The sequence below is a fragment of the Coregonus lavaretus genome, assembly GCF_964263955.1.
Source record: "Coregonus lavaretus genome assembly, chromosome: 12".
NCBI lineage: Eukaryota > Metazoa > Chordata > Actinopteri > Salmoniformes > Salmonidae > Coregonus > Coregonus lavaretus.
Window position 1 is genome coordinate 34,271,606 of NC_139999.1, and position 21,073 is coordinate 34,292,678.

Consider the following 21,073-nt stretch of genomic DNA (forward strand, 5'->3'; position numbering starts at 1 on the left):
ACTCTGGGGGAGGTTTTAGTAGGATGTTTGTTACACAGATAGAAACATGCTGGTTCCTTGGGAAAGGCTGTTTCACACACGTGTCCTCCTTAGCTCTCCCAGACTCAACACACACACACTAGGGCTGGGCAGTATACTGTATTTTACTATATACCGGTGTTAATGCACGGACCGGTTTGAGTTTTTAGTTTACCTTCTATAACGGTAGTTGAATGTTTGGTTTGTTAAATGTGATATGCCGTGTGTAACGTCAATTTTTCTAGTTTACATCTCGACTTGAGTCATCCGTCTCCGCTCTCTCTCTCCATGTCGCTTTCCACACAGACCTAGCCCCGGCCCTGTCACGCATGGAGCGCATTTGTTGTTACTTGACCACGAGACACTTGCGTTCAGTCTGCATGGTCAATGCAGCACATAAAACAATGTTGATGACAACGATGTTGTTTCCACTTTGCTTCTTAATATAAATCTACAAGCGTTCTATTATTACACTTAGTTTGTATTTCTTGCATCTGCAAACAGCTAGTTTGTATTTTTCTTAGCAAGTTCTAGCTAAATCGTGTTAGCCGCTAATGCTAATCGCTAGTGTAAATGGGAAGGTGCACACAGCACAGAAGGAGCGAAGGAGACCAAAAGAACAACATGAAAACAAGCGGACAAATGCTCATAAAAACGAAAAATACAAAGAACCTTGATTCTTGCAATACAAGCATTTGGAATATCGCGCAAAAACATACATTCAAATTAATATACAGTGAGGGAAAAAAGTATTTGATCCCCTGCTGATTTTGTACGTTTGCCCACTGACAAAGACAAGATCCAGAAAAAATCATGTCAACAATGTTATAAATTGATTTGCATTTTAATGAGGGAAATAAGTATTTGACCCCTCTGCAAAACATGACTTAGTACTTGGTGGCAAAACCCTTGTTAGCAATCACAGAGGTCAGACGTTTCTTGTAGTTGGCCACCAGGTTTGCACACATCTCAGGAGGGATTTTATTCCACTCCTCTTTGCAGATCTTCTCCAAGTCATGAAGGTTTCGAGGCTGACGTTTGGCAACTCGAACCTTCAGCTCCCTCCACAGATTTTCTATGGGATTGAGGTCTGGAGACTGGCTAGGCCACTCCAGGACCCTAATGTGCTTCTTCTTGAGCCACTCCTTTGTTGCCTTGGCCGTGTGTTTTGGGTTATTGTCATGCTGGAATACCAATCCACGACCCATTTTCAATGCCCTGGCTGAGGGAAGGAGGTTCTCACCCAAGATTTGACGGTACATGGCCCGTCCATCGTCCCTTTGATGCGGGGAAGTTGTCCTGTCCCCTTAGCAGAAAAACACCCCCAAAGCATAATGTTTCCACCTCCATGTTTGACGGTGGGGATGGTGTTCTTGGGGTCATAGGCAGCATTCCTCCTCCTCCAAACACGGCGAGTTGAGTTGATGCCAAAGAGCTCCATTTTGGTCTCATCTGACCACAACACATTCACCCAGTTCTCCTCTGAATCATTCAGATGTTCATTGGCAAACTTCAGACGGCCCTGTATATGTGCTTTCTTGAGCAGGGGGACCTTGCGGGCGCTGCAGGATTTCAGTCCTTCATGGCGTAGTGTGTTACCAATTGTTTTCTTGGTGACTATGGTCCCAGCTGCCTTGAGATCATTGACAAGATCCTCCCGTGTAGTTCTGGGCTGATTCCTCACCGTTCTCATGATCATTGCAACTCCACGAGGTGAGATCTTGCATGGAGCCCCAGGCCGAGGGAGATTGACAGGTCTTTTGTGTTTCTTCCATTTGCAAATAATCGCACCAACTGTTGTCACCTTCTCACCAAGCTGCTTGGCGATGGTCTTGTAGCCCATTCCAGCTTTGTATAGGACTACAATCTTGTCCCTGACATCCTTGGAGAGCTCTTTGGCCTTGGCCATGGTGGAGAGTTTGGAATCTGATTGATTGATTGCTTCTGTGGACAGGTGTCTTTTATACAGGTAACAAACTGAGATTAGGAGCACTCCCTTTAAGAGTGTGCTCCTAATCTCAGCTCGTTACCTGTATAAAAGACACCTGGGAGCCAGAAATCTTTCTGATTGAGAGGGGGTCAAATACTTATTTCCCTCATTAAAATGCAAATCAATTTATAACATTTTCTGGATTTTGTTGTTGTTATTCTGTCTCTCACTGTTCAAATAAACCTACCATTAAAATTATAGACTGATAATTTCTTTGTCAGTGGGCAAACGTACAAAATCATCAGGGGATCAAATACTTTTTTCCCTCACTGTGTATACTGTATATCTCCCAGCCCTAGCATTGCAACTGTACTAACATTACCGTACCTCAATTCCACCTCACAAAGTTTGCATTTCCTTCTCATTTAACTTCTCAAAATATTGCCATACAGGACTTTGCTGCTGTCACTTGCCTTTCTCTGCCATTTTTCCAACTGTTAACAACAATGACGTAGTAGTGGAGAGTTGACTCCAAAATAATGTATTCCTCGACTACTTGTATGTCGACTCCCATCTCTGAGTGCTGCTAAGATTTAGTCTTTTTGGAACAGAAGAGACTGATTGGTTGCCATACTTCCGAGAACACAAACACTCACATCTTTCATAGCGAGCTAGCGAGGGATGGAGAGAGAGGGGAGGGGCACAGTACAGGCAGGTCGGCCACCAGGCAGACAGTCAGAACCATGCACTAGGCCTATCTATCGGCAATCAAAAGCTAAACCTCGCAATGGAATGCTGTATCTCTTGCAATGTCTCGCAACTTCAGTAAAGCAGGGACTTTCATCAATTAATAGGCTAGGATATTTTACACGCACAGACCGAAGACTGAACACACTCGCATCATTAGCAAAGAGAAAGAGCAGGCGAGCCAGCGTGATGGAGAGAGAGGAGGGGGCAGGCAGAAAGAACTGTGCGCATATGTCTTGGTAATCTGTATCTCGCAATGTCTTGTCTTGCATGCCTCGCAAATTCACCAAAGTAGCCTGAAGTTCGCCTCTTCCTCTCTGGTTTTATTTAAGTTAGACAACTTTCCCCAGGCCTTTATAGCCTATCGTCTAGTTAGGCTAAAACATGGGAAAATAATGTTTCGTGATAACTGCAGTGTTTTTCGGTTAGAGATGTTTCTTAACGTTAAGGATCCCAATTTCACCTCCTAGTTAAAGTAAGTACTCGACCTTCGAACAACATAGCTATCTACAGCTAACTGGAATAGGCCATGCAGCTACAGGTGAACTTTTGTTAGGTTTTTGTTAGTTTGTTTATTATCCCAGTATTAATCATTACCCTCTTCATTTACTTATCATACAGTCGTGTACCATCGCTACAACTCCCCTACAGACTCGGGAGAGAGCCATGCGTCCTCCGAAACACGTCCCTGCCAGGCCGCACTGCTTCTTGACTGACACACAGCTCGCTTAACCCGGAAGCCAGCCGCACCAAAGTGTCGGAGGAAATACCGTCCAGCTGGTGACCGAAGTCAGCTTGCAGGCGCCCGGCCTGCCACAAGGAGTCGCTAGAGCACGATGGGACAAGGAAATCCCGGCCGGCCAAACCCTCTCCTAACCCGGACGATGCTGGGCCAATTGTGCGCCACCTCATGGGTCTTCCGGTCACTGCTGACTGTGACACAGCCTGGGATCAAACCCATAGACCACTGCGCCTCTCGGGAGGCCACAGCTAAGCTGTTTACCGGCGTATCCAACAAAAGAAAATCGAAACCCAACAGGCTTGTCCTTGCTGGAGTAAGGTGTACGGCCAAGTAACGTCCGGTAGGTTCCTGCCCAGTTGGGTTCGATATCCCTCCCAGTGTTGGAGGGCTTTACATGTCAGCTCTTGCTGCTCCAGACAGAAAAAAACAGATCTGGCCAAAGCCAGGTTAAAACAGCCACCACCCAACCTCCAAACTAATTATTTTCAGGTGTGTGTAATTAGGCTCTTACCCTTCTGGGCCACCCTCTCTCCTGGCCAGAAGATGTAGCCAACAAGCAGGAATATACCGGCCTTCACATACCACCCTCTCACTCCATCACAATGTATACACAGTCATGTTTACAAAAGCCCGAAGTTGAATCCAGGCTCTGTCGTAGCCGGCCGCGACCGGGAGACTCATGGGCGGCGCACAATTGGCCCAGCGTCGTCCAGGGTAGGGGAGGGAATGGCCGGCAGGCATGTAGCTCAGTTGATAGAGCATGGCGTTTGCAACGCCAGGGTTGTGGGTTCGATTCCCACGGGGGGCCAGTATAAAAAAATATATATATATATATGTGTTCACTAACTGTAAGTCGCTCTGGATAAGAGCGTCTGCTAAATGACTAAAATGTAAATAAACTTCCATCTTATCTAGCTTTGCTGTTGAAGTATAGACACCTGAGTTGCCTAACCCATTAGCAGGATTGGTTAACTCTTGCGGTTCCTAGGGTTTCCACCGAGCTAGGTAAATCTGCTTTTAGTTTTAATGCACCCTATTGCTGGAACAAAATTCTAAATACATTTCATCTTGATGTTCTGGTGCCATTCGGGCAATTTTAAAGTATTGATTGGGGACTTATTTGTGGAGGAATGTAACTTTTTTCTGGGTGATTTGTGATGTTTCATTTGTGCTTCCCATGACTGTGATTTTGTATATTAATATATATGTGTGTGTGTGTGTGTGTGTGTGTGTGTGTGTGTGTGTGTGTGTGTGTGTATATACAGTGCATTCGGAAAGGATTCAGACCCCTTGACCTTTTCCACATTTTGTTACGTTACAGCCTTATTCTAAAATGGATTAAATATTTTTTTCCGCTATCAATCTACACACAATACCCTATAATGACAAAGCAAAACCATGTTTGCAAATGTATTCAAAAATAAAAAACTGAAATATTACATTTACATAAGTATTCAGACCCTTTACTCAGTACTTTGTTGAAGCACGTTTGGCAGTGATTACAGACTCGAGTCTTCTTGGGTATGACGCTATAAGCTTGGCACACCTGTATTTGGGAGTTTCTCCCATTCTTCTCTGCAGATCCTATCAAGCTCTGTCAGGTTGGATGGGGAGCGTCGCTTCACAACTATTTTCAGGTCTCTCCCAGTCCCTGCTGCTGAAAAACATTCCCACAGCATTATGCTGCCACCACCATGCTTCACCATAGGGATGGTGTCAGTTTTCCTCCAGACGTGACGCTTGGCATTCAGGCCAAAGAGTTCAATCTTGGTTTCATCAGACCAGAGAATATTCTGTCTCGTGGTCTGAGAGTCCTTTAGGTTCCTTTTGGCAAACTCCTAGTGGGCTGTCATGTGCCTTTTACTGAGGAGTGGCTTCCGTCTGGCCACTCTACCATAAAGGCCTGATTGGTGGAGTGCTGCAGAGATGGTTCTCCCATCTCCACAGAGGTACTCTGGAGCTCTGTCAGAGTGACCATCGGGCTCTTAGTCAACTCCCTGACCAAGGCCCTTCTCCCCGATTGCTCAGTTTGGCCGGGCGGTCAGCTCTAAGAAGAGTCTTGATGGTTCCAAACTTCTTCCATTTAAGAATGATGGAGGCCACTGTGTTCTTGGGGACCTTCAATGCTGTAGAAATTGTTTTGTTCCCTTCCCCAGATCTGTGCCTCGACACAATCCTGCCTCTGAGCTTTACGGACAATTGCTTCGACCTCATGGCTTGGTTTTTGCTCTGACATGCACTGTCAACTGTGGGACCTTATATAGACAGATGTGTGCCTTTCCAACTCATGTCCAATCAATTGAATTTAGCACAGGTGGACTCCAATCAAGTTGTATAAACATCTGAAGGATGATCAATGGAAACAGGATGCACCTGAGCTCAATTTCGAGTCTCTTAGCAAAGGGTCTGAGTACTTATGTAAATAAGGTATTTCTGTTTTTTATTTTAAATACATTTTCAAAAAAAATAAAACTGTCATTATTTGGTATTGTGTGTAAATTGATGAGGATTTTTATTTTATTGTATCCATTTTAGAATAAGGCTGTAACGTAACATAATGTGGAAAAAGTGAATTGGTCTGAATACTTTCAGAATGCACTGTAAGTGTTGGTATTAGTTGGCAGGGGTCTTTACATTATTGTGTTTTGATGTATTTCTAATACCTTTTAAGAGTTTTTCTGGTGGATGTTGTCAAAGACCCCTTTTCCATCTGTTTATCGAGAAATCAAAGCCTTTGGTTATTCCTGATTTCTTTTATATATTCCTTAATTTATACAAATATAGACTCAGCTTTCATTTGACACCCAATTTGACATGCTCCTATGAACGTCACATGTTGGTGGTGCTCATGGGTCCTTTTAGATGGAAATGCCCCTATCTATATCTATTAAAATGATTACAGGACCACAGTCCTTATCTTCAAACGAAAGTAAAAAAAACGGATGACTGTAGTTTATTATGGTGAGTGAGAGACTGGGAATCCCCGTCCTCATCCTTTCTCCGTGTGTGCGTGTGTATGTGCGTGTGTGCGTGCCATGTGTCATGTGTATATTATCATCAAGTGTTTAGATGTCTCAGTGTTTCCTTGAAGAAACAGAGTGAATTATAATGTTAAAAGTAAGAGCGTACGAGAGAGGAGAGAGCTAGCTAATTGCTATGCAGACAGAGTGCCCATGGGGTAGAAAGCAGTCTCAATTTAATTCCAGTTTAAGACTTCAACAGTCCTACCGCTGGGCAAAAACTGGTTGAATCAACGTTGTTTCCATGTCATTTCAATCAAAGAAATCAATGTGATGACGTTGTATCAACGTGGAAAATGTATTGGATTTGCAAAAAGTTCTCAATGTAATGGCTTTTTTTTTTTTTTTACCTAGTTGACAACTCAATCAAATGTAAATCAAAACTAGACGTTGAACTGACGTCTGTGCCCAGAGGGATGTTGTCTAGACTAGAGGGAGACCCAAATGGCTTTAGCTGCTGGGACGCACCAGGGAAACCATGAAACCATGCGTCTGGCTCTTCTTTAGGAACTGGCTGTGTGATCAAGTAGAAACATGTCACCATGCATCACTGTCTGTCCCACAGCTCAGGGTCTGGTCTGGTATGGACTGGGGGGACGGAGTGACTGACTCTGCTGCTAGATCAATGAGACTGAGAATGTAGGCCTTGTTCTCTTTTCGTATCAGGAGAATTGTGGTTTGCCTTGGAAATAGAAAGCATAGGCTACCCATGTCATTTAGCCTATTACTGTGTGTGTGTGTTTGCAAACTTTGTTCCCAACTTTGTTGGAATTTTGTAACATTTCAAAACATTCTAAACTAAATAATGTTTATTTGGCATTTTCGGCCAGTACCAATATGAAATCGAATCAAATGGTATTTGTCACATGCTTCGTAAACAACAGGTGTAGACTAACACTGTGCCACTGTCCTCCCGAGTGCATCGCAGTGCTAGCTGTGCCACTAGAGATCCTGGTTCGAATCCAGGCTCTGTCGTAGCCGGCCGACTGGGAGACCCATGGGGCGGCGCACAATTGGCCCAGCGTCGTCCAGGGTAGGGGAGGGAATGGCCGGCAGGGATGTAGCTCAGCTGGTAGAGCATGGCATTTGCAACGCCAGGGTTGTGGGTTCGATTCCAGTATAAAAAATAAAAATGTATGCACTCACTAACTGTAAGTCGCTCTGGATAAGAGCGTCTGCTAAATTACTAAAATGTAAATGTAACAGTGAATTTCTTACTTATGTGTTGTTTTCCAACAATGCAGAGTTAAAGATTTCAAAAAATATATACACTACTGATCAAAAGTGAGAGAATGCCAAGAGTTTGCAAAGCTGTCATCAAGGCAAAGGGTGGCTATTTGAAGAATCTCAAATATAAAATATATGTTGATTTGTTTAACACTTGTTTGGTTACTACATGATTCCATATGTGTTATTACATAGTTTTGAATATCTTCAATATTATTATACAATGTAGAAAATAGTAAAAATAAAGAAAAACCCTTGAATGAGTAGGTGTTCTAAAACTTTTGACCGGTAGTGTATATACGTAAACAGTGACACAAAAAATAAATACACAGTGAACAACGAAATAACAATAATGAGTAAAAGTAACTTGGCTATATACAGGGAGTACCAGTATAGAGTCGATGTGCAGGGGTACGAGGTAACTGAGGTAGCTATGTACATATAGGTAGGGTTAAAGTGACTAGGCAACAGGATTGATAAAAGGTAGTAGCATCAGCGTATGTGGTGAGTGTGTGTGTGTGGTGTCAGTATGCATGGGTGCACATGTTATGTTTGTGTGTATGTGGGCGTATGTAGTGTGTGTTGGGGTGACAGTATGTGTGAGTAGAGTCCATTGTGTGTGCATAGAGTCAGTGCAAGAGAGTTAGTGCAAAAAAGGGTCAATGCAGGTAGCGCGGGTAGCCATTTGATTAGCTATTTAGCGGTCTTGTTTAGCAGTCTTATGGCTTGGGGGTAGAAGCTGTTCAGGGACCTGTTGGTTCCAGACTTGGTGCACTGGTACCGCTTGCCATGCGGTAGCAGAGAGAACTGTCTATGGCTTGGTTGGCTGGAGTCTTTGACAATTCTTTGGGCCTTCCTCTGACACCGCCTGGTATAGAGGTCCTGGATGGCAGGGAGCTCGGCCCCAGTGATGTACTGGGCCGTACTCACCACCCTCTGTAGCGCATTGCGGTTGGGTACCTTGTAGTTGCCATACCAAGCGGTGATGCAGCCAGTCAAGATGCTCTCAATGGTGCAGCTGTAGAACTATTTGAGGATCTGAGGGCCTATGCCAAATCTTTTCAGCCTCCTGTCATGCCCTCTTCACAACTGTGTGGGTGTGTGTGAACCATGTTAATTCCTTAGTGATGTGGACACCGAGGAACTTGAAGCTCTCGACACGCTCCACTACAGCCTCATTGTCAGGAAGTCCAGGATCCAGTTGCAGAGGGAGGTGTTCAGTCCCAGGTTAGAGGGGACTATGGTCTTGAATGCTGAGCTGTAGTCAATGAACAGCATTCTTACATAGGTATTCCTTTTGACCAGCTGGGAGAGGGCAGTGTGGAATAGAGATTGTGTCATCTTTGGATCGGTTGGGGCAGTATGCAAATTGGAGTGGTTCCAGGGTGTCTGGGATGATGGTGTTGATGTGAGCCATGACCAGCCTTTCTAAACATTTCATGGCTATAGATGTGAGTGCTACAGGGCGATAGTCATTTAGGCAGGTTACATTGGCATTCTTGGGCACGGGGACTATGGTGGTCTGCTTGAAACAAGTTGGTATTACAGACCTGGTCAGGGATAGGTTAAAAATGTGAGTGAAGACACTTGCCAACTGGTCAGCGCATGCTCTGAGTACGTGTCCTCATAATCCGTCTGGCCCTGCAGCCTTATGAATGTTAACCTGTTTACAGGTCTTACTGACATCGGCTACAGAGAGCGAGATCACACAGTCGTCCGGAACAGGCTGATATAAGGCAATTGTACATCCCTTTTAACATTACTCTGCATCTATGACCATATCCAACCCCATCCACCTGCGCTTCCCTCACGGGCTGCACCACCTCCACCCAGAGAGGGGGGTTTGGCTCTTAGTGGTACACTCCAGTGAATGGAACAGCTCAACTAGAGCTGATGTTGCAGGGATGTAGCTTTTGATGGCGCCATCAAGAAAAAAAAGATCAATCTGAAATCACCCCGATGGAATAGTGTTTACTTTGAGAACTGTTCGTCTAATTCCCCAGTCGCCCCTCCCCCCATCCACATCCCTCTTCCTCTTCAGTGGAGCGGTCGGTTCACATGCGCTAAAAATAAGTTGCGTGAGTAAGCAGGCCAACTGTACTGTTCATGTATTACTTATGGTAGTGTTAGCTTGTTCCCATCCTTGTCTTCATAAAAAAAGACTAACTCTGTTTCTGAGTGTATGGGCTGTGTTTGAGTGTATTCAGTAGGGAGTAAATACTGAATAGTCCTGTAGCTCAGTGTGGTCCTCTGTAGATCAGTTAGTACATCATGGAGATGGGTTCGATTCCCGGGACCACCTGTTCATATGTAAAATGTATGCATGCATGACTGTAAGTCGCTTTGGCATATATTATTTATATTAACTAACCTGCTAACATGAACAGACAGTGTGTTTTGTATGATGCCGCTGTATCTCATGGATGCTTTGACCCACAGCACTGGGGTGTCGCGTTACCAACAAACTGTCCTTGACTCCTTTCCCTATGGGGATAGTAATTATTTATTTAATTGAATGGAATTTAACTGTGGTAGATGTGACAATCTGAGTGGGTGTGAGCGTGAATCGGTATGTGTGTCCAAACTGATCTTGTGGATCAGTCCAAACATGTACATCATATATCGGCCATCATGCAGAGAAAATATCTGTTATCGTATCAGCTTCTGGGTGATTTATTGTTTCAATGTGCATCTAAATAAAATAGGCCCGTTGAACTGTGTCTCTGTATAGGCTATAGTAAGTATTTGTATACTGAATCCCTGTGTGTGTGTACATTATGTACAGTGTTTGCGTACTTTGTCTGTTCAGGGGGAAACCCTCCTCTAATCCCTTTAGTCCTATAGAATCCCTGTAGAAGGTGACTAGGTAGCACCACTGGATCTCACCTTGGCTTTTCCTGCCTGTGTGTGTCTGGGCCAGGCCTCTAATCTGTAATCTGGGTTTAGGTCCGCTGCCCACTGAGAGCTCTCCCAGATGATACGACCCAGGAGGGGTCTCATCTCTTGCTTCAGATAAACAGATCACCCATTCAGATTGGGTGAAGCATCAGACACAGGAAACCCTTGTCCATTATCAAAACGTTTTGTGTAACGTTATCTCAGACTCAGCAGCACCTGTGATATAATGTTTCAATAACAGACTGAGTTGATTTGGAGGCAGGGCAGTCAGGGGTTCGTTCAACATCTGTTAATTCCTTAAGCGTTATTCTGTGTTTGCCAGAGAGGCCATTGGGCTGTTGCTGCTTTGGTTTACTTGTTAGAATAAATGCGTAGTTCCATTCACCCTGACAGCTGTCTTAGTCCCAGCTAAAGTAGTGGCTTTCTGTTTGACTGGACTGTGGCCCCCTATGCTGCACCTTGAGTAGGCAGACGTTATGTGAAGTGGTGAGATTGGGGTGTACAGTGCAGATTTGCAATGAGGCAGTTGATACTCCTCTCCTCCAGATCTAACAGGCCTCATTCAAAATTAGCTCAGGTGATGATGATGATGATGATGATAATGATGATAACAGCAGTTTTAATGTTGACTAGGTTTTTCTCAGGGAGATTTGTGATGCCATCACTGCACTTCTGAGGTGGGCCCAGTAGGGGTCAGATGGTGCCTGGTTGGCTCCCATGGATCAGGGAGAAGGGGGTAGGTAGGATGGGGGCTTGAGGGAGGGCATATTTATCATCTGTGTTCAACAGGGGTGATATCGAGGTGAATGCACTCCAGATGGATTGTGTGTGGGTGGGAGAATATTTTTGTGTGTGTGGGTGTGGGTGTGGGTGGCAGCAGTGCTTACGGAGGTGGTTGGCAGAGATGCTACTCTGCTTCAAGGCCAGATTCTCAAGCAGATAGCTAGGTCGGGTGAGAGGGGAGAGAGAGTGAGAAAGAAAGAAAGTAGAGAGCTGACTGAGACACAATAGCATGCTCACTATGACCTGCCATCACACCAACTCAGCACTCATCCACCTCTGTGTACCCATCCTTTCCTCCCCTATGTCCCCTCTTCTCCCCCCTGTCTCTTTCTCCTCCTCCATATTCTTCCTCTTTCTTATTTCTCCTCTCTTCTCCTCCTCTGCCCTCCCCTCATTCTCTGTGTATATCTCTGATTCATCCCATCCTGCTCTGGCATCAATGTGTCTCCATATTTAGTTCACTCTCTTCCTCCACTTCCTCCTCTCATCCTGTCACTGGAGTCACACCAACACTTTCATCATCCAGCTCACATGTCTTCCCATCCGTCCTTCTCTCTGCCAGAGCACTGAACACTAGTAGCTAGCTACTTGAATCTATCACGGTTTTCTGATAATCTCTGTTGTTTTTCCCTCTCCCTCTCTTCATTCCTTCTTTCATTTGCTTAATCCCTCCCCCTCTCGCCCCCCCCCCCCCTCTCTCTCTCTCTCTCTCTCTCTCTCTCTCTCTCTCTCTCTCTCTCTCTCTCTCTCTCTCTCTCTCTCTCTCTCTCTCTCTCTCTCTCTCTCTCTCTCTCTCTCTCTCTCTCTCTCTCAAATGGGAGTGACTTATGAAAGGCCTGTGTTTGAACAGATGGGTAATACACCACACCTTGTTGAGCATAGAGGGTCATTACCAGGGTTGCTATGGTCTGATGTGGGTGTTGGGAATCCAACTACAGACAGTTCAATTATGTTTCTAGCCCCGTTTGCCTTTTGCATAACTTTTGGGTTGTATGGGTTGTCCGGTGCCATTCGAAAATACTGATGACAAATTTCTTACATAATAAAATGTGCATTGTAGGCAAAAAAGGGTGGAAAAAAACTGCCATCAAAGTATCATTGTAGATATTTCCCCCAAACAGATTCTGAGATATGAAGATTTCAGACATGAAAAGAAAACCACTTACTCTTTAATCCTTAAACTGTTTGGTCAGAATATTCTAGTATTTCTTCATCAAAGTTAGACATGAAGTGTGTGTTTCTGCCTGTTTGTGTGTACTACAATAACTTTTCTGAGGGCTAAATGAACAAAATGAATAAATAGCCTACACACAGTTGCTCCAGTAAAGCACTTGCTCTTTACATAAAGAACACACAGCTCATTTTTGTTCGACTGAGATTATTTGACCACTGTTGGTTTGATGCATACATTAGCCTATGTATTTGTACTGCCTGCTGAACTAGTATTTGTGTATGTTGTATATCTGTCTGATCACATCAGTGACCAGTGTTCTCTTCTTTCTCAGGTGATATCACACAGAAGGGATATGAGAAAAAAAGGACTAAACTTCTGCTTCCCTTCTTTATTCATACACCAGGTAAGAAACAAGTATGAAACAAGTATTTCGCTGCACCCGCTATAGCATCTGCTAAACTGTGTACGCAACCAATAAAATTTGATTTGATTGACCTTTTCCTGGATACAACATCTCCCCATAATGCCACTCAGGCCTATGAGAACATACCTTCAATATTCAACTACTGTTTTTGTTTGATTTTAGATTATTTACAAAATTCGTCATGATGTTCTGGATTTTTTCTCTCCTCCATCATCAAGAAGATTAAGAAACATGGTCAAACCTGCTTGGTGCTTACTGCTGCGTCTCAGTGGTAGCTCCGGTCACTACAGTGTCTCCAGACTCCTCCAGTCCACAGATGTAGAGACGCGATAGTCTGGCGGCCCATTGTGACATAGCTACGCGGCTCTGAGACCACCGACGCACAGCCCAACACCACGCACCTCCCTAAAATTCCCAACCAGCACGGCTCCGCGTATGCGTCTTCTATTAATTTGAATGGGGGTGACGGTTGGATAAATTGATTGTAGTATTTGGAAAGCATAAAAGACAACGGTCCAATATTCTAGAACACTGCTGTACGTACACGTTTTTGGACTCTGATAGGCGCATTATCCTCTCCACAGCCAGGCACCACTTCCCTCTTTATTCGCCCACTTCCTTTATGGTTCATTGTCTGAAAATATTAGCAATTTCAGACAGCATTTCTCGGCAATGAGCAAAGCTGCTCCTTTGTTTACAATGTTCTGTCCCTTTCCAAAATGACCCAAGTCATGATGTTCTATTATGGTTAGATTTTGATGAAAATGCAGTATGTTGTAAAAGCACATGTAGATCCTAATGACATTTTGTAAGTATGAAAATGTATGCACTCACTATCTGTAAGGCGCTCTGGATAAGAGCGTCTGCTAAATGACTAAAATGTAAAAATGTAAGATTGTGAATTGAAGATTGTGATTATGAATTTCTATTTGAGAGGCAGCAATATTTTCTTCATCATGTGACGATTAAGTCACTTAAAGGTCAGGTCAAGGTCCTTAGTAGGAGAAGGAAGAACTGGAAGCCTAGAGAGTTCTGAACTCTTTTTCTGTCTGTATCCATGGAAATGACAGAGCCACAGCTCTTTACTTGTACTCTGTGGTACATGGCCTACTACAGTGCATTCAGAAAGTATTCAGACCCCTTCACTTTTTCCACATTTTGTTACGTTACAGCCTTATTCTAAAATGGATTACATTGTTTTTATTCCCCCTCATCAATCTACACACTATACCCCATAATGACAAAGCAAAAACAGGTTTTTAGAAAAGTTTGCAAATGTATTAAAAATAAAAAACGGAAATATCACACTTACATAAGTATTCAGACCCTTTACTCAGTACTTTGTTGAAGCACCTTTGGCAGCGATTACAGCCTCAAGTCTTCTTGGGTATGACGCCACAAGCTTGGCACACCTGTATTTGGGGAGTTTCTCCCATTCTTCTCTGCAGATCCTCTCAAGCTCTCAGGTTGGATGGGGAGCGTCGCTGCACAGCTATTTTCAGGCCTCTCCAGAGATGTTCGATCAGGTTCAAGTCCGGGCTCTGGCTGGGCCACTCAAGGACATTCAGAGACTTGTCCCGAAGCCACTCCTGCATTGTCTTGGCTGTGTGCTTAGGGTCATTGTCCCGTTGAAAGGTGAACTTTCACCCCAGTCTGAGGTCCTGAGCGCTCTGGAGCATGTTTTCATCAAGGATCTCTCTGTACTTTGCTCCGTTCATCTTTCCCTCGATCCTGACTAGTCTCCCTCGATCCTGACTAGAAAAACATCCCCACAGCATGATGCTGCCACCACCATGCTTCACTGTAAGGATGGTATTGGCCAGGTGATGAGCGGTGCCTGGTTTCCTCCAAAATGTGGAAAAAGTGAATTAGTCTGAATGCACTATGTACAGTGACTTGCAAAAGTATTCACCCTCCTTGGCATTTTGTTGCCTTACAACCTGGAATTAAAATGGATTTTTGGGGGGTTTGTATCATTTGGTGGTCCTCTGTAGCTCAGCTGGTAGAGCACGGCGCTTGTAACGCCAAGGTAGTGGGTTCGATCCCCGGGACCACCCATACACAAAAAATTTATGCACGCATGACTGTAAGTCGCTTTGGATAAAAGCGTCTTCTAAATGGAATATTATTATTTGATTTACACAACATGCCTACCACTTTGAAGATGCAAAATATTTTTTATTGTGAAACAAACAAGAAATAAGACAAAAAAACAGAAACCTTGAGCGTGCATAACTATTCAACCCCCCCAAAGTCAATACTTTGTAGAGCCACCTTTTGCAGCAATTACAGCTGCAAGTCTCTTGGGGTATGTCTCTATAAGCTTGGCACATCTAGCCACTGGGATTTTTGCCCATTCTTCAAGGCAAAACTGCTCCAGCTCCTTGAAGTTGGATGGGTTCCGCTGGTGTACAGCAATCTTTAAGTCATACCACAGATTCTCAATTGGATTGAGGTCTGGGCTTTGACTAGGCCATTCCAAGACATTTAAATGTTTCCCCTTAAACATTTACATTTACCATTTTAGTCATTTAGCAGACGCTCTTATCCAGAGCGACTTACAGTTAGTGAGTGCATACATTTTTCATACTGGCACCCCGTGGGAATCGAACCCACAACCCTGGCATTGCAAGCATCATGCTCTACCAAGTGAGCTACAGGAGGGCCTAAACCACACTCAAGTGTTGCTTTAGCAGTATGCTTAGGGTCATTGTCCTGGTGGAAGGTGAACCTCCGTCCCAGTCTCAAATCTCTGGAAGACTAAAACAGGTTTCCCGGGGCGGCAGGTAGCTTAGTGGTTAAGAGGATAGTGCCAGTAACCGAAAGGTCGCTCGTTCTAATCCCCGAGCCGACTAGGTGAAAAATCTGTCTGTGCCCTTGAGCAAGGCACTTAACCCTAATTGCTCCTGTAAGTCGCTCTGGATAAGAGCGTGTACTAAATGACAAAAAAATGTCAAATGTAAGAATTTCCCTGTATTTAGCGCCATCCATCATTCCTTCAATTCTGACCAGTTTCCCAGTCCCTGCCGATGAAAAATGGGGATGGTGTTCTCGGGGTGATGAGAGGTGTTGGGTTTGCGCCAGACATAACGTTTTCCTTGATGGCCAAAAAGCTCAATTTTAGTCTCATCTGACCAGAGTACCTTCTTCCATATGTTTGGGGAGTCTCCCACATGCCTTTTGGCGAACACCAAATGTGTTTTCTTTATTTTTTTCTTTAAGCAATGGCTTTTTTTCTGGCCACTCTTCCGTAAAGCCCTGCTCTGTGGAGTGTACAGCTTAAAGTGGTCCTATGGACAGATACTCCAATCTCCGCTGTGGAGCTTTGCAGCTCCTTCAGGGTTATCTTTGGTCTCTTTGTTGCCTCTCTGATTAATGCCCTCCTTGCCTGGTCCGTGAGTTTTGGTGGGCGGCCCTCTCTTGGCAGGTTTGTTGTGGTGCCATATTCTTTCAATTTTTTAATAATGGATTTAATGGTGCTCCGTGGGATGTTCAAAGTTTCGGATATTTTTTTTTAACCCAACCCTGATCTGTACTTCTCCACAACTTTGTCCCTGACCTGTTTGGAGAGCTCCTTGGTCATCATGGTGCCGCTTGCTTGGTGGTGCCCCTTGCTTAGTGGTATTGCAGACTCTGGGGCCTTTCAGAACAGGTGTGTATATATACTGAGATCATGTGACAGATCATGTGACACTTAGATTGCACACAAGTGGACTTTATTTAACTAATTATGTGACTTCTGAAGGTAATTGGTTGCACAGGATCTTATTTAGGGGCTTCATAGCAAAGGGGTTGAATACATATGCACGCACCACTTTTCCGTTATTAATTTTTTAGAATTCTTTTAATTTCACTTCACCAATTGGTCCATTATATGAAATCCAAATAAAAATCCATTTAAATTACAGGTTGTAATGCAACAAAATAGGAAAAACACCAAGGAGGATGAATACTTTTGCAAGGCACTGTACTTTGTGTACTGTTCTTTTGTCTCCTAGTCATCTACTTTATTATTTTGTACTCCCCAGTGGAAGCTCCCCCCCCTGCCTATGACGCCCAGGCTCCTGGTCCTAGCAACGCCTCTGGCACCCATGCCAACGTTCACACCCAGGCTCCTCCCCCTAGCTCCTCCTCCCGGTACCGTGATCGTCGCTCCCGACGACCGCACCGCAACGGAGGGACCAGGGATGACCGCTACCGATCAGGTGGGCAACAACTTTAGGTCACCTAAGGAAATCCAGTCATAGTCAATAATGTTGAGTTTTTGGTTCATGTTAAGTTTGATCTATTCTCATTATTTATTTCATTTCAGTCAATATAAGCATTAATATAGTCATTTTATGGTCCAATCTGGTTTGAAGCAGAATCCTGTAATAGTCTCAAATAGACCAATGAAAGGGCAACGCTGCTTTGTGTTGGAGTGTGAGTGTGTGTCCTGTTGGGTTGTGGAGAAAGAGAAGTCCCTACAGTGTGCAACAGCATCCCCTCTAAAGGGGAGCCCAAGAGGCCAGATCCCTCACATTGTGATTGGGGAGTAATGTCATGGCTTGGCAATGTGCTGGGCTGTGGAGAGAGCAGGGGGAATACTATACAGGAAGGAGGAACTCTGCACCATAGAATTCTATTGTAGATTCTATAGTGCAGGGAAGGAGTGTTAGAATGTATCGTTGAGAAGACATGAAAGAACAAAGGATTGTAGAGAAGCCTATAAGAGTCTTTCTGTCCTCTCTCTCTCTCTTTCTCTCTCTCCTTCTGTTACTAGAGGTGCACACAGTGTAAATGTGCCCTCCCTCTAGGCAGCTTCATACTCTAGCATTTCTCTCTCCTTACATTTCTCTCTCCTCCCCTCCCTGTTTGGTCAGCCTCTGCATCAGACTGGTCTCGCCTCTCACGTGAGATACACATGCATGTACACACATGCACGCTCGCTCCCATGCTTCATTGTGGAGTGGAGTTTTGGGGACTGAAGGACCACTACTGTGTGGGATCTGTTTGAGCTAATAGGACGGCTGACCAGAGAGAACAGCAAAATGTTTTCTTCAAGTTCCATTTGATGTGTGGAGGAATCTCAGGGGATCTTGCTGGAAGTCCGACTGGATTCAGGGAAAGGATTGGGAAAGAGGGAAAGGGAATGGTAGCTGGTTGCCAGGTGGAAACAAATAGGATGCAGGGATAATGGAGAAGGACTTTGAAGAGGATTGACATTTGAGGGCAAACACTGTTCTATTACAGAGGAATAACACAGAGAAATGGAGCAGGACTGAGAGGGAATAAGAGAGGGATGGAGAGGAGGGATGGAGAGGAGGGAACCCTTTTATATACATCCTTAACATTTTGATGAAAATGGATGGAGAGGAGGGATGGAGGGATGGAGAGGAGGGGTGGAGAGGAGGGATGGAGAGGAGGGGTGGAGAGGAGGGATGGAGAGGAGGGGTGGAGAGGAGGGAACCCTTTTATATACATCTTTAACATTTTGATGAAAATGGATGGAGAGGAGGGATGGAGAGGAGGGGTGGAGAGGAGGGGTGGAGAGGAGGGATGGAGAGGAGGGGTGGAGAGGAGGTATGGAGAGGATGGAGAGGAGGGGTGGAGAGGAGGGATGGAGAGGAGGGGTGGAGAGGAGGTATGGAGAGGATGGAGAGGAGGGATGGAGAGGATGGAGAGGAGGGGTGGAGAGGAGGGATGGAGAGGAGGTATGGAGAGGAGGGATAGAGAGGAGGGAACCCTTTTATATACATCTTTAACATTTTTATGAAAATGGATAGAGAGGAGGGATAGAGTGAGGGGTCAGGGAAGAGCAGCTATGGGTCAGTCAGTAACACTCCAGCAGTCCTAATGAAGAACCTGCTGACACCTCAGTCTCGTTGAGAGAGAAGGGAAGAAAGAGAGAGAGATGGAGGAGGGAGTAGAGCTACAGAGAAAGGAAGACAGGGAGGATGTGCGCAAGAGGACTGAGAGATTGAGAATTAGCTGTCAGCGATATGATGATGTTTAGATCCAGACGCATGGCGAACATTTGTATGTAGCATGGATGTGTGTAGGGTATGTGTGTGTTGCTAGGCTGAGGTGCTGCAAGTGTGTATGTGTGTGGGCTCTGATGGCGTCTGGCAGTCTTTGCTGTTCATTGTTGGTTGCCGTGTAGGGCCGGAGAGGTAGAGGAGAGACACCGAACAACTTTAACATCTTAACACCCGGCAACCTCGCCTATTGCCATGGAGATGCCTCTCAGCCTCTCAGACATGTGTGATGGTCATTCTCTCATGTTTCTATGGCGATTAATGATTGCGCATGCAGCTTTAGGAAGAATGGAAACAGAATAGCAGTCTATTTTTAGTAGAATCAAATGATATCTTATGACATTCTATAGTGTTGGTTATGCAATGTGTTGTGTTTGATGGTTTATGTAGATTTTCTTATATATTCTGATTGTGTCATGAGGAAATGTATCAGTAGTGCCTGTGTGTCTTCTGGTCATCATCTGATGCGTGCCTTTGTGCGAGTGTGTGTGTGTGTGTGTGTGTGTGTGTGTGTGTGTGTACAAGGATGGGTGAGCATGATAATAGCCCCTCTCTCTCCAGCACACAGACAGTGGTTTCCTATTACAGCAGGACCTAACTGCCATCTCTTCTCCTCTGATGGTTGAAATTCAAACATCGCTTCAGCTTTAACTGTGTTGACAGAACAGTGATTGTCTTTATGCATCAGTATCTATGGAATAATGATTATTATTTTGAAGATCTCCGTTTCACTTAGATTTCAGAAATACTTTTCCAGAAAAACTCATGTTTACCTTGGGTGCTCTCATGTTCAAGGATCTCAAGGATCATCTGCATCTTCCTCTTGATCCCTATTCCCTATCCTTTGCAATCATCAAAATTCAAAATTGTAATTTATTCTGCTTTCTCTGTCTCTGTCTCTGTCTCTGTGTCTCTCTCTCTCTCTCTCTCTCTCTCTGTCTCTGTCTCTGTCTCTGTCTCTGTCTCTCTCTCTCTCTCTCTCTCTCTCTCTCTCTTCTCTCTGCTCTCTCTCTCTCTCTCTCTCCTCTCTCTCTCTCTCTCTCTCTGTCTCTCTCTCTCCTCTCTCTCTCTCTCTCTCTCTCTCTCTCTCTCTCTCTCTCTCTGTCTCTCTCTCTCTCCGTCTCTCTCTCTCTCGTCTCTCTCTGTCTCTCTCTGTCTGTCTCTCTCTGTCTCTCTGTCTCTCTCTCTCTCTCTCTTCTCTCTCTCTCTCTCTCTCTCTCTCTCTCTCTCTCTCTCTCTCTCTCTCTCTCTCTCTCTCTCTCTCTCTCTCTCTCTCTCTCTCTCTCCTCTCTCTCTCTCTCTCTCTCTCTCTCTCTGTCTCTGTCTCTGTCTCTCTCTCTCTGTCGTTGTCCCAGATATCCACACAGAGGCGGTGCAGGCTGCGTTGGCCAAACACAAGGAGGAGAAGATGGCACTGCCCATGCCCACCAAACGCCGCTCCACCTACGTCCAGTCGCCCATCAACAACTGCACCCCACCAGGTAGCGTAGGACTGACCCCCTCAAATCAGCCTGACTGCTTCTATTTCCTCAGGAACAGCCTACGTAAGCTTTATTGTTAGTGATGTAGGGTTGAATCCTAATGCCACACACTCTCTTTCTAATTCTCTCCATCTCTTACTTCCTCTCTCCTATCTCAGACTCGTCGTCAGGTTCAGAGGATGAGGGTGCTCTGTTGAGACAGTCGTCAGTGGGTGCTGGTTTGGGGGCTCCTACCCCTTCCTCTCTGCTGCAGCCCCCCAATCTGCAGAGCCCTGACTCCTGGATCAACCGCTCTGTCCAGGGCTCCTCCACATCCTCTTCTGCTTCTTCCGCCTCCTCCACTCTGTCCCATGGAGAGGGCAAGCCCCAGCCCCAAGCCCAGCCCCAGCCCCAAGCCCAGCCCCAGTACAAGCCCCAATACCAGCCCCAATACCAGCCCCAGTACCAGCCACAGTACCAGCCACAGTACCAGCCACAGTCACAGCCACAGCATCCAGCCATAGCTGACATGCTGGCTCAAGCACGCATCGGTAAGATATGTCCTTATGACCACAACACTTTAGAACGCCTTGGCATGTAACCCTATATAAGATAAACTGAGCAGATAAAATG

The 21,073-nt window shown here is 45.0% G+C and overlaps 1 protein-coding gene across 1 annotated transcript in view; it reads left to right on the top strand.

Moving 5' to 3' along the window:
* Positions 1-21,073, top strand: part of LOC311138707 (disco-interacting protein 2 homolog B-A-like) — a gene marked incomplete at its 5' end in the record, with an annotated part of 74,835 nt that overhangs the window by 35,656 nt on the left and 18,106 nt on the right. Inside the window, 4 exons of the mRNA XM_084173496.1 lie at positions 12,871-12,942; positions 16,992-17,168; positions 20,336-20,461; positions 20,620-20,991. Coding sequence (XP_084029622.1) covers positions 12,871-12,942; positions 16,992-17,168; positions 20,336-20,461; positions 20,620-20,991 — 747 coding nt within the window. The remainder of the gene's footprint in view (positions 1-12,870; positions 12,943-16,991; positions 17,169-20,335; positions 20,462-20,619; positions 20,992-21,073) is intronic.